We start from the raw sequence: 13049 nt of genomic DNA, 5'->3' as shown, positions 1-13049 counted from the left end.
GCCTCTTTTGCGCTCGCCAGTTGCTGAGCATGTTGTCAAGAGCAACGGGTTCAAGCTCACTCGAGGACTCGAGTCGTGTTTACGAGTGAAGCAAGGTTGAAGATGCGGAGGGGTTTTTGGATGGGGGCGGAGGGCTTCTTTTACGACACTGAGTGTGGCGCCCCCCCCCCTTGGGAGCTTCTTGCACGGAGCATGGCTAATCCAGAGCGGCAGCCCCGTCTTCCTCTCTCTCTCTCTTTCTCTCTCTCTCCCTCTCTCTCTCTCTCTCTTTCTCTCTCTCTCCCTCTCTCTCTCTCTCTTTCTCTCTCGGGGGTCTTCTTGCCTGACAGCTGACAGGGGGAGCGGCAGTTTTTCTGCAAGCACATTCCCATCCAGAGTGTGCAGGCAGTGAAGACGTGGAACCGTGGGACCTCCTCATCGAATTTGGGGCACGGAAGGGGAAGGCAGGGGAGAGGATTCTGCTGAGTTCACCTGGTCAATGGGTGCACCAGTTGGGAGGGTGGGGGAGGGAGGGAGGGAGGGGAGGGGAGAGGCTTCCAGCAGCGGGGACAGTTGTCGATGGATGATCCACACATGGGGAGGAATTGTGATGTTCCAACAGGTTGACTGATAGCTGCATGTCGGATGTAGGAGAGAATTATCTCTCACAAACATGACCATAAAAGGGTAAAAAGATGTGTGGGTGTTGTATCATGGTGGTCAGTGTTTGCTGTCGGGTCAGTTGAAAGCAGGTTTGGTGAGACAAACAATGAAATTTTCAATACTTATGTTTAGGGGGCAGTGGTGAGTTTTCATTGGACCCTTTACTTTGATTGTTTCAGTTTGAGTGACGTCTGAGATACTGTACATCCCAAAGGATTTGGCCAAAATTCCAGCGGACCTGAAGTTTTCATCAGACTTTGTACTATCAGATTGCACTGGACTGGCTCGGTTCACCGCATCCCACAGACAGCCAACTTCCAATGTTTTTCAAAAACATTTTAAATCAGATTTCAAACTATTATTGTTCTCCTTTACAAGTTTATTCCAACATCGGATTGATTGTTAATCAGTTTGTTGTTTGATGCTGTCCGAGTTTTGTAACGTCAACCCTGGATCTGTTGATTTCTGCAGGTAATGACCAAAGTTTAGGGTTTTTGGATGTCAGGGAGTCTTTATTTGTTTGAAACATGTGGAAATAACTGAGGACTTTCAGTATTTACGAGTGTCCTCTGATGAGCGTGAGTTGGCCCTGCGTCAGCATGTCTTTACACGTACATGGTGTTGTACTGCTGGGTCTCGATGGCCTGTTTCCCCTCAGCTGGAACAGCATCAGAGCCCCTCGCCGAGGCTCCAGATGTTGGCAGAGCGCTGGTGTGCGATGGCCCGCGTGCTCAAGGTGTATTTAGGAACTACATGCTTGTTAGTAAGTCAGTGTTATTGCGAGCACTTTTGCCAGGATACTTGGAATGGTGCACAATCGCTGAGGCTTCCCACACAGCTGTTTCCAGGAGTCCCTTCAAACACAGCTGCTGCGGTTTTTCTGTGCGTTTTCAAACACTCCGCCCATGTTGTTCCCTCTCTTCTCAGTTCCTAAAGCTGTCACCTCAACAACGGGCCTGTAAAAAGAAGCCTTTGTGCGGCGCCGCCCCTCGGAGAGTCCGAAAAAAGCGCCACAAATTTCGGGAGCCTGCACGCTTGCGAGCGCTGGATCACATTGTAAAAATTCTGAAAATGTGTTAATAATGGTGGCAAAGTGGCCCGGGGCTCAGGGTGGAACACTGAGACTATTGTGCCGGGTCCCTCCTGGAGCCTGCTGGAGAGATTAAGCACCCAGAGAAGAGATGAGGTACAGAAGAGAGGTGAGGGGTCACGGGGTTGATTTGAGGGGCTTGGACGCTGGTTTGAAGTGCTGTGTTTTCAGGGGAGGGGTGCGGGAGGCTCCCTCGCCTTGCCTCTCTTTCTTAAATGAGAGGGGTAAGGCTGGAGGCACGCAGTGTGTTGTAGTGCTCTGGGGCCATGTGCTTTCTATTAGCGAGGACAGGGCGTCTGGCACCAGGATGGAGAGTGGGTGGTGCAGTGGGGAGTGTAGGTTGTGTGAGGCTGAGAGGACGCAGGACGTTTGGATTGCAGATACGCGGGGGGATATGAGATCCTGCCATGAGAAAATCCAGGGTGTTTGTGTGCACAATGATGCCTTCAGATGCAACAACCCACAACTTAACACAACAGCACACCCAAGTACTGTACTTGGAGATGGCAGAGACCCAGTGTGTCCAGCGGCCTGCATTTGTCTACAGTCAAATCTGGATCAATACAGCTTCAATCTAACAAAGAGTCATAGTTAATCATTGATCCCCCTCCTCAGGTCCTGTGTAATTTAATAGTCATTTCTCTTTGGTAACTTGGGTGAGTGACAAAGTTTGCATACAGTAGATTGTCAAGTTTTTACATGAACATTTTAGACTGCTCAAAGCCCTGATGTGTTGGGATGAGATCTGGGTCGTAGCTGAGGGATCTCATTGCTCTTCATAGTGAAAGGGAGCCAACTGAGAAGGTTTGGGCATCTGATCGGAATGCCTCCGGAATGCCTCCCATTAGAGGTTTGACCGGCCACTGGGAGAATGCCCTGACTTGTGGAACCAAAACTTGTTGGAGGATTTACAAATTCCATGTGGCCAGGGAACGCCTTGGGTTCCCCCCCGGAGGATCCTGGGACTGTTGCTGGAGGGAGGGATCGATGGATGAGTGGATGGATTGTTCAGTGGATGGATGGATGGACAATGGATGGAATGCTTCATAGTTAGATGAATTGATGGATGGATGATGGATGGACGGATGGATGGATGGATGGATCATTGATTGGATGTACGAATGTTTAATCGCCAGATAGTTGGTTGGTTGGATTGATGGATGGAAGATGGATGGATTGTTTGATAGTTGGATGGATTTACGGTTTGATGGAAAGATGGATGGAAAGATGGATGGAAGTTTGGATGGATGGATAGATGGATGGGTGGGTGGATGGATGGATGTTTGATTGGGGGGTGCATGATGGAGGGATGGAGGGATGATAGATGGATGACCACTACCAGTACAGCCGACCACGGCCAGAGCTGATCTGTCGTTCCTCCGTCCAGCTTGATCAGATGTTGATGCTGCCGTCCTCGGCAGACTCCGACCTGGACAGTGTCCCACCGGGATCCCAGCTGTACCAGATCAAGGAGAGGGCCTACATGCAGAGACTCCAGGTCTTCCAGGAGGCCCAGCAGAGACAGGCCCAACTTGTACAGAAGCTACAAACCAAGGTAAGGACCTCGGGATTGTGTCAAGACGTCATGAAGTCCTGTGACTTAGCCAGCCGGGCTGTTTTTTGTTTTTTTTCCCCGTTCTTCCACAAGGTCCTGCAGTACAAGAAGAGGTGTGGCGAGTTGGAGGAACAAGTCCTCGGGAAGACCTCCGAGGCCGAGAAGATGCGACTGACGGTAGGTCCAGTCTGAATGCTGTTCCCTGTTTGATGGGAGTTGAAGAGTTCCAGAGGCAAGTTCCCGAAAATACAGTTTGTTGCTGTTTACGTGTTCAGCAGTACACTTCCATCGTTTGTGCTCCTCTGTTTGTACAACTCGTTGGACAGGAATTTGAAGAGCAGCACTCGAAAGAAAGACACGGTCGTGAATGAGATTTGTGCGTTTTTCACCGAAAAATGTATTTAATTCATCCAAATATTGTTATTGGCCAAGCGGCTCCCGCCGAGAACTTGGATTAGCAGATTTACGCCGTAATTATGTTGTTGTAGCTGCTGTAACTTCCGACTGCGAGCACACAGTGAGGCGTTATCAGGGTGCCAGCAGTGTTACTGTGTGTGTGTGTGTGTGTGTGTGTGTGTGTGTGTGCATTGCATGTGTGTGTTCAGCTGCAGGCCCACCTGGACTCGGCCCAGCGGCAGCAGCGAGCGGAACAGGACCTCGGCGAGGTCGTCCAACACAAGTCGGCTCAGCTGGAGGAGGAGAGCAAGAGGTGAGTGATGCAGTGAAAGGTTGAACCAAGCCAAGACGGAAGCCGCCGCCGGCTGCTGCTGTGTTTCACAAGTGATCGGGGAGTTGTGGAAAAAGAAAATCTGCAAAGTTTGGACTCTGAAAATATATAAATATAAGTATATATCTCGTTCGGCGGTGACTTAGAGTCACTATTTGGATGCAGACTCAAGTCCACTGATCAGCCTTTTTAGACGATCGCTCCTGCTTTTGTTCCCTGCTTCCTGTTGAGTGAAAAAAAAAGCAAGTCAAGCGGCCGACAATATTTCTGTGAATTCAGCGAGTCATTCCCAGCAACTCCCACTGCAGAAGGAACGTGGGGCCTTCTGGGCCTTTTGTGTGGAGAAATTCAGCTCGTTGTCTGCTGTTGGCTCGGCTCTTTGAACGATGCTTCACATCTCGGAGCAGCCGGCCAACCACAATCCGGGGCCAGGTCGTTACGCGGCGTGATTTACGCGGTTCCGTAACTCTGTTTGACGTCCTCGTGGCAACGGCCTTTACCTGGAGCTGATCAATGCAAGGATTTATCCCCCCCTGAGCACTTAGCAACATAAGTGCTGTGCTGAGATTACATCTGCAACCATGACGTGTTTTCGCTTGGAATCGCTGTCTGCCCGCTCCGCTGATGATCCGTCATCCCATACATGCAAACACGGGTTCCGCCCTCTCTTCAGGCAGATAACCAAGGAGCGTCTTGGCTGCCTGGACAATAACAGGGTGTGTGTGTGTATGTGTGTGTGTGTGCGTGTGTTTCCATGTATAAATGAAGCAAGCATTTTTGTCAATGACTGCAAGCGAACGTGGAGCTGCAGCTGACAGATGTTACGATACTGTTGCACATGTTTAACCCTGTGATTGTGGATGGTCAGGGGTGAATCTGGAGGGGGGGGGGGTCACCCTCTCACAAAGGAGAGGGTGATGTTCCGTGCGACTGACAGGGTTATCTCGGCGCCAGTCCCTCACCGACTCCCCTTCGTCGCTCGCCCCCAGGTGCGCCGCCCTCGGCCGGGTCAACTCTGTGCTGCGGGAGCAGCTGGAGCAGGCGGGCAGCGTCAACCAGGGGCTGACTGAGAGCTTGTGGAAGGCTCGCGGAGATGCCCAGATGTGCGATGCCCGCCTGCGCAAAGAACAAGAGGTGAGAGAGAGAAACCGTAAAACGCCGCGATCCAAGAAAGCGAAAAGTAAAAAAAAAAAAAAGGATGGGGGGGAGGGGGGGGGCATTGGAGGGATGCAGGGCTACTTAAAGTCTCCACTCGTCCCCCCTCTGCACCGAGGTTGTGCAATTAAAACCCCCCCTAGAGTTCACATGGGGTAGGAATTCCATTCATGGCCAGTTTGCTCGATCTCACTCTCCTTCCCCGCTCATGATTTTCCAGTTGTTGTTGTTTCCTGTGAAAACATTCCAACTGCTAAGGGGGGCGTGGGGAGGAGGAGGCGAGGGGGAAAGGAGGGAGGGGGGAGAGAGAAAAAAAAAAGATCTTTGTGCAAACAATCTCTGGTCCGCGCTGTAAATGGGCTGCATCTGTCGATTCAGGGAAAATCTGTCTTATTCACAACGTGGCTGCGCTGCGTCTCTACACCACGGCAGCCGAGCGCCGAGGTGCCATCGCTCACCCGGCCCGCCCACTCGCCCATCTCTCTCTCTCTCTCTCTCTCTCTTTCTCTCTCTCTCTCTCTCTCTCACTCTCTCTCTCTCTCTCTCTCTCTCTCTCTCTCTGTCTGTCTGTCTGTCTCTCTCTCTCCCTCTCTCTCTCTCTCTTTCCTCTGCAGACCTGCGCCTCTCGGCTGAGTCGGGAGCAGGCTCGCGTCAGAGCACTGTGGCGCCAGGCCGCCTCCCTGCGCGGCGCAGTCACCCACCTCAGGACCTTCACCGATAGGTGAGCCCCCCCCCCCCTCCCACAGCCACAGTGACGGCCCCTCCCCGCAAACCGCCAGGCACTAGTTTCCAGTCTCGCTACTCATCATCATCATCAGTAGCTTGGAGTGCAATTGGGAAAATCTATAAAAATTTGTGTTACAGTGTAACACAATGACCACTGATGGTCTGTTTCCAACTGGGGTTTAAGACCCGTCCTGATCCATCCAATCACAAGTGCACATCCTCAAGTCTCTGGTGTGGGATCAAGCTAAACCTTCAATCAATCAATCAATTAATCAATCAAAAAGTCCCCTGTTAGAAGGAACCTAGAGCAGATCCAGACTCCAGAGGGCACTCATCTGCTTTGACTGGTTGGGGTGAAAGGAAATGCAAAGAAAATGTAGGAGGCCAGACTGAGTTGCAGGGTGGACAACCAAATATATACTGTACAGAGCTCTCATAATATAGATATGAGAGATATACATAAGTAAATAATTCAAATATAAACCTTGGAGATGAATGTTACATTTCCACTCAAGTCATTGGATGACGCCAACCAAACCCTCATGCAGAGCTCAGATAATGTCTAAGAGGTAAAATAAAAAACACAAAATGAGGACTTTTTGACACACTCGACAGGACTCTGTCAGACATACACGGAGAGTGCGTGGCCACCAGTCGCCAGCTGCACATCGCCTGCGTCACCTTGGAGGCCCGAGTCACCCAGGAGAGCGCCTCTAGTGGCATGGAGGCGTCGGCAGCGGAGAGGCAGCTCAAAGCCAAGCTGACGGAGGTCATGCAGCTCCAGGGACACTGGGATGCGGAGAAGGTGGAGCTGAACTCCAGGTGAGTTCTGGTCTGCTCCTCACAGTGGCCTCATCCTGGGGTCGGCTCACCTTCTACTTCCAGTTTATTCAGAAGACGTCGTGACTCCAGAGTCCTCTCAACTTAAGAATCCAACCACATCCTCTGCATTGCAGAATAGTGCATCACCTATCTGCTGTCATGGAAATGCAGGAGCTGGTGCGGTCTGTGGTCTCATACAAGGGTTTGTGTGGTTTGAGAAAACAACTAGAGGCCACAAGTTCTCAAAGTGCAGTGAAACCAGTGTCATCCTGATCAAAGAATCTTCAGAATCTTTATTCCTACCGACTCCTCTTGTCCAGCCTGGGAGAACCAGGTCTTTGGGTCTTCTGATTGATTCCTTTGTATTTTTGGTATCTCACAATCTGTTCAAAGCTCCCCTGTTGATGTTCTGCTTCATGGAGGACATGGCACCATTGTTACCGTGTGTGTGTGTGTGTGTGTGTGTGTGTGTGTGTGTGTGTGTGTGTCTTTGCTCTGGAAGGGTCCTGGAGCTGAGCGATACGGTGAAACACCTCCGCAGCCAGGGCGCCGTGAAGGACGCCAGCCTTGACACCATGCAGAACAGTCTGGACAGGATGGTGAGACCTCCAGGGTCCCCACTGTGACTGAGTAGACGTATAGTTAAGGCAAGGGTGGGGGTGGGAGCGGGGGTGTCGGGTTGGGGGCCCCCACATGCCAGTCTGGACTAGGAAGCCTGATAAAGTCCATGGCTTCCTGGTCTGGAGGGGCCATCTGGGGAGCGTCAGGCGGCCCTGACCCGCCCTGCGGCTCCTCTGACCCTCCACGGTTTCCTGCGCAGGAGACGAGGAGAGCCGAGGACAGAGCGGAGATGGACGACCTCCGCGGCGAGGTCCAAGCCCTCCAGAAGGTTCTGGCCCACGTTCACCAGGTTCGGGGGGAAAATTCACAGCCTAAAATCGCTCCGTTCGCCTTTGCCCAGAGATTAATGTCTCCTTCTCTCCTCCACGGTGTTCATGGCCACCCAGCTGGCTGGCGGCGAGGTGGATGCCGGCGAGAACTCCTCCTCTCCTCCCTCTTCCCCCTCCAACCCCTCCTCACCTCTTCATGCCCGCTCGCCGCTGAGAAACGCCACCCTCATGGCCGTGCAGAGCGCTCTCTCCAAACACCAGCAGCAAGTGCAGGTCTCAGCGGCTTCTCTCCTCATTGCAGATGTTCTGAAATGAAACTCCTCCACCCCACCCCCCAACACGTTTCTAACATTAACACAAACACATATGTAAAACTGCAAGTGTGCGTTAGGCAGTCACCACTTCATCATTTCAGTTTTAATCCGTCCGTGTTTCACGGTTCTTTAAAAATCAGCCTTTTGTGACATCACAAAGGGTCTAGTCCCTCTCCCAGGTGAGGTTAACCACACCCCCTGCCAGGTGTTGACTCCACCCACTTTGAGACCACCTTGTGTTTTTGTCTCATTCCAAATGTCCGGAAGGTCAGTCAGAAAACCATAGCTGTAAACAGAGGGCTAAATATTATATTATATAATATATATTATAATACATAATAATAATGTCTGTGAATGTTCTCATTTGTCCAGGTCATTTTAATTTGCAAAGGTTAAATTGAGGCCACTGGACTGGTTTTGAAGTAACCGTAACCCTTCAACGTTATTACAATTATATTAATGTTTGATTTATTTCAAGATTCAGAATCATTGTGCCAGCGACCTGCTGATGTCATTGTTGAATGCTTGTTCGCGCTGTCACAACCCAACGGCAGGAGCTCCGCGGACGCCTGGACGCCGCCGTGGAGCAGGCCGACGCCCTGCGGGAACGGCTGCAGGGGAGGGACGCCGAGAACAGGAAGCTGGAGCAGAAGATCCAGGAAGCGTCCAAGGAGAGTCAGGAGGCCCGCAGAGCCCTGGAGGAGGAGCTGAGGGACAGCAGCAGCAGGAGCCGCCGCTCGCTGGAGCTCGTCTCCAGGTACGCGGCCTTCTGTTAGCGCAAGGCTAACGTGGCTAATGTTTTCTAGATTCCCAGCTTGTGGCGAACCGACTGTTATTGTTGGAAGGATGCGGAGTCTTCGACGATTCTAATGATGATGAGAGATGTTTGTTCTCGGGGAGGTTTGGTGTAATTAAGCTGATTATTTTCATTTTGCGTGTTTTTTTTCCAACAGATTAAAACGCGTTGAAACTTCTCCAGAGCCAATATTTGCTCAACATTAACCGTCCGTTAAAAGCCCATCAGTGCAAAAGATTTTGTAGCGCCTAGTGGGAGGAAAGTTTACTGCAACAATGTATTAATCATGTATAGAGTTATGACCCATTAGCTATGCTTTCAGGTTCGGTATAGCGGTCAAATGTTGAATCGTAATCAGACAATTGGGCTGAACTTCCGCATCACTTCACAGACATTTTTCTCCCTGCACATGTGACACACGGGGCTTTTAAAAAAACAAAAAAACAAGTTCATCATCTTGCTGAACTCTCTCTGTTTGGCTTCCCACCATCTTTTCTCCGTCTCGTCTCTTCCTTTTCTCACAGCGAGAAAGACGGCGCGGAGAAGCGGCTGTCGTCGCTGCAGCAGCAGGCCGACTCCCAGCATGCCGAGCTGGAGGCCCTGCGCGGCTCCTCGCTGGAGCTCCAGAGGCAGCGGGACCTGCTGAGGCAGCAGAGGGAGGATCTGGAGACGCAGCTGGCCCGTCAGCGCACCGAGGCCCAGCGAGGGTACGGCCGAGGGGTCGGGGAGGATGGCCGTTACACAACACACACACACACACACGCACTCTCAACACACACCCTTTCACCCATGATTGTTCTGGAGCATGATGTTTAGAGTTGGGATCAGTAACACATGTCATTCTGCAGCCTGCTATGCACCCAGATGACAAACTATAAATGACTTGCATTCCATTCCAATACAGGAAGAAAACTTTTTTTTCGCTGCTTGAAAAAAAAAAAAAAAAAATTTGATTAGCCGAGGAACCGGAGAATGACATGCGATACAAGCCGAAAATAAATAACCTCCCTCCACGTTTTGGCCTGCGGCTCCGTCATCCCTCCGTCCTCCTAAGTGCAGATGAATCACCGTAAAAGGGTTTTTGTTTATACAAATAATCTGTGTGTGAGTGTGTATGTGTGTGTGACACACACACACACACACACACACACAGACGCAGAGTGTGAGTGAGCCATTTGGTGTTGCAGGGAGCGCAGCCTGGAGGAGCTGGAGGCCAGGCACTCGGACCTGCGGCGGGAGCTGGTGGCAGCGAAGGAGGCTGTCAGCCAGGTGACCCTGCAGAAGGAGGTCCTGGAGGACGAGAAGAGCAGCCTGGCCGCAGCCCTCAGCAAGGTACCAGCACTCAGCCAGGCTGGAGGCATGGAAACCGTGTCCCCGGTCTCGTGGGGTTAAGCGTTTTAAAAGGAGGCCACGGGTTCGAGTCCCAAGCTGTTAAGTTTGCCTGTGCTCCCTGCCTCTGGGTGGGTTCCCTCCAGCCACTCTGCCTCCCAAAGGCATGCACATCATGCCGACTGGCTGCTTATTACTGTCCATAGGTGTGAGTGTGAGGATTTCATCCCAGCTGTCACCGCGAAAATCCAGTCACCCTGCGACCCTGAAAGCTGGAGCAGAACATTGATCCATGGAATTGGCAATCAAAACGTGTAGTTCCTTCTTTCAGCCAAAGCAAAGCAGGCAAAGAGAATTGGAAACTGGAGTTAATTTCTTGGAATAAAAAAAAAAAGGTAGATCCTCCAGTTTTAAGTCTGGAAAACATGTTTGTTTCCCTGAATCAAAAATGAGAGGAAGTGATGACCAGACAGAAAATATATTTAGTGTCATATGGAGTTCTAAGTAGAAGTTCATACTGTACTGTGTTTTTGCTTTTAGTGAACCAAAAAGAACATGGTTTTCACATATATATATATATATATATATATATATATATATACTGTATATCCTTGCATCCTGACTGGTTTGTGAGTTAAGTGTGAAGACGAAATCTTCTGAACTCCATGTGTGTCTGCTCAGATGGAGTCCCAGTGCGCCGCCCACCAGTTGTCCCTCACCAAGCACCGCAATCAGGAGGCCTCGCTGCAGGACTCCCTGGCCAAGACGGCTGCCCTCAGCCAAGGCCTGGCCAAGGACAAGGTGGAGCTCAACCGACTCCTGCTGCAGGTCAGTAGCAGTGGGTCAGTCAGCCGCTGAGCTCTGCCACCAAACCCCAGCCAACCTGCTGAGCTGGAGGTCACATGTCTCCAGGCGGAAGCCCAGAAGGCCGAGCTGGCCAAGCACAGACGGGACGCCGAGACGGAGCGAGCGGCGGCCAGGGAGGAGACGGCCGGGCTGCAGCAGGACGTGATGCGCCTGCTGGGCGAGAAGCAGGCGCTGGAGAGCTCACAGCGCCACCTGCAGGTGCTCCTGCAGCGGCTGGAGGCCGAGCTGAGCGCGCTGCAGAGGGAGAAGGCTGCCGAGGCCCTGGAGCAGCACTCTCAGGTCGGTGAGCCGCCGGTCCATCCCAGCTCCCGCCACCGGGGGAGCTCCGTCAGGCTCATCAACGTCTTTCAGCGCCAGCTCGCTCGTCGTCGCACCAAGGGACGTTTTAGAGGCACATCTGCCGCGTATCCCGGAGGCATAGCCAGGAGCTTTACCAGTGGCCCGGGACGTCACGTGAGCAGCGCCGTCCGCTAATGTGAAGATAAATAGCTGGACAGATAACATCCAGGGGGAGGCGTAGAGAAAGAGCCCATAAATTTACACCTTAACTGGTCCCACTCCCCCGTCAGCACCTTTACAATCCCCCCGCCCCGCGCCACCAGCCAGGAATGAGAGGAATCCTCCCCTGTTTTGTTTTCTGTTCCCACTGCGAAACTTTGGATGTTCGTGTCCATCTCGGCGAGAATATAACAAACCTAAACAATCTGACAAATTCCGTCCAAACATTTTCAGAGAGCTTATCTGCGAAAATAAATCAGCCGTGCACGAAGCGAACCCCCCCCACCCCCGGGGAGGGGGAGTGAGTGGGGAGGGCAGGAGGGGCCCTCGCTGCTCCGGGTTCGTGTTTCACCTCCCCTGATTGGACGCTCGTTCGCTTTCATATTTACCCGAGAGGCACGGCGCGCTAACATTTTTCATTAGCCTGTGTACATTTCACCGTGTTTAAAATCAAATTACAGTGATTGTTGCTCTTTAGGCAGCGGGGTGAAACGTTATAGGCTGCGGGGGGGTGGGAGAGGGAGGGCGATTTGACCAGCGTGTCAGGGATCAGCCGTGGAAGCTGCTCCGCTCCGAGTGAAAAACAAAATATTCTTGGGAGTTTAAAGTTGGTCAGTCGGTGTTTACAGTGTTGTTGGTTCACACTGTAGGAAGAAAATGACTCTTGACCGGAATAAAAGCATCTCTCCTCTCTCTCCTACTCTGATTCTGTTTCCGCTCGGGCCTGATGAATAGTTCTGTGCCGAGGCTCTCCTGCAACGTAAGTATGTGTGACGATGATGCAGACAGCAGCCAGCTTGTTTCGCCAGGCATTTCTTGGTTTGCGGGGTGTTTTTCACACCTACGTGCTCCAAAAAAGCCGCTTTACGGTTCGAATCTTGAGTCAAAACTGCAGGTGTGAAAACTCGCCCGGGCCAAGCGTCTGAAGCACACGGCCAGGAGAGGCGAACACTTTCTGTTGAGCTTAGCAAGATGGATGCGCAGATTTCCATGTTGTCCTCTATAAAGCTCCCTGTGTACTCTGCTCTCCCTTGGTTTGAGCGCAAAACATCCCAGGAAGCGTTTCCTCACGTTTGTTTTGCGTGTTTTTCCAGCTCACCCGGCAGATGCAGACGGTGTCCGAGGAGCTGGCAGCCTGCAGGACGGAGCTGCTGAGTCGGACCACAGCCCTGCAGAGAGTCACCCAGGAGCGGGAGCAGCTGGCCAAGGACAAGGCCGCCCTGGATGTCAGGCTGAACTCTGCTGACCGAAGCGCTTGCGGTCTCGCCCAGGAGCTGCTCGCACTCAGGTCCGGATCGTGTTTGTCCCACTGTGTGTGTGTGTGTGTGTTTGTTTCTGTGGTCTGACCTCTGAAATGTTTTCGGGACCTGTGTCAGACTCTGCCTGGTTTGTTTTCTGACGTCTCTTTCAGCACAAATTGTTTCTGTCCTCGCGAGTCCGGGTCATGCCCGGGGCGAAGCTCCGATCACTTATGGTGAGGCCTGAGGTTAAGAGTGTGAGGAATGAGTGCGGTGTCCTCCCAGGCGTCATAAATGACTTAGTGTGAGTCTGTGTGTGTTTGCACAAGGCGGACCCGGCTGCCAGTGTGTGTCCAAGGTCACCCAGGGAAATTTATGGAGGTTCCCATATTCTGCAAGC

At 52.0% G+C, this 13049-nt stretch overlaps 1 protein-coding gene across 1 annotated transcript in view; it reads left to right on the top strand.

The window, feature by feature from the left end:
• The window catches only part of crocc2 (ciliary rootlet coiled-coil, rootletin family member 2), a 35800-nt gene that overhangs the window by 5714 nt on the left and 17037 nt on the right, over window positions 1-13049 (top strand). Inside the window, exons 4-18 of the mRNA XM_076024594.1 lie at window positions 3120-3287; window positions 3381-3464; window positions 3893-3996; window positions 5004-5148; window positions 5784-5890; window positions 6511-6717; window positions 7220-7316; window positions 7538-7627; window positions 7725-7880; window positions 8476-8678; window positions 9242-9424; window positions 9905-10049; window positions 10728-10874; window positions 10959-11192; window positions 12506-12699. Of these exons, the coding sequence (XP_075880709.1) occupies window positions 3120-3287; window positions 3381-3464; window positions 3893-3996; window positions 5004-5148; window positions 5784-5890; window positions 6511-6717; window positions 7220-7316; window positions 7538-7627; window positions 7725-7880; window positions 8476-8678; window positions 9242-9424; window positions 9905-10049; window positions 10728-10874; window positions 10959-11192; window positions 12506-12699 (2264 nt within the window). The remainder of the gene's footprint in view (window positions 1-3119; window positions 3288-3380; window positions 3465-3892; window positions 3997-5003; window positions 5149-5783; window positions 5891-6510; window positions 6718-7219; window positions 7317-7537; window positions 7628-7724; window positions 7881-8475; window positions 8679-9241; window positions 9425-9904; window positions 10050-10727; window positions 10875-10958; window positions 11193-12505; window positions 12700-13049) is intronic.

The sequence above is a fragment of the Nelusetta ayraudi genome, unplaced genomic scaffold (assembly GCF_046127955.1).
Source record: "Nelusetta ayraudi isolate G7.1 ecotype Tasmania unplaced genomic scaffold, CSIRO-AGI_Nayr_v1 ptg000001l, whole genome shotgun sequence".
NCBI classification, from domain to species: Eukaryota; Metazoa; Chordata; class Actinopteri; order Tetraodontiformes; family Monacanthidae; genus Nelusetta; species Nelusetta ayraudi.
This window is presented reverse-complemented; position numbering and strand designations above follow the sequence as displayed.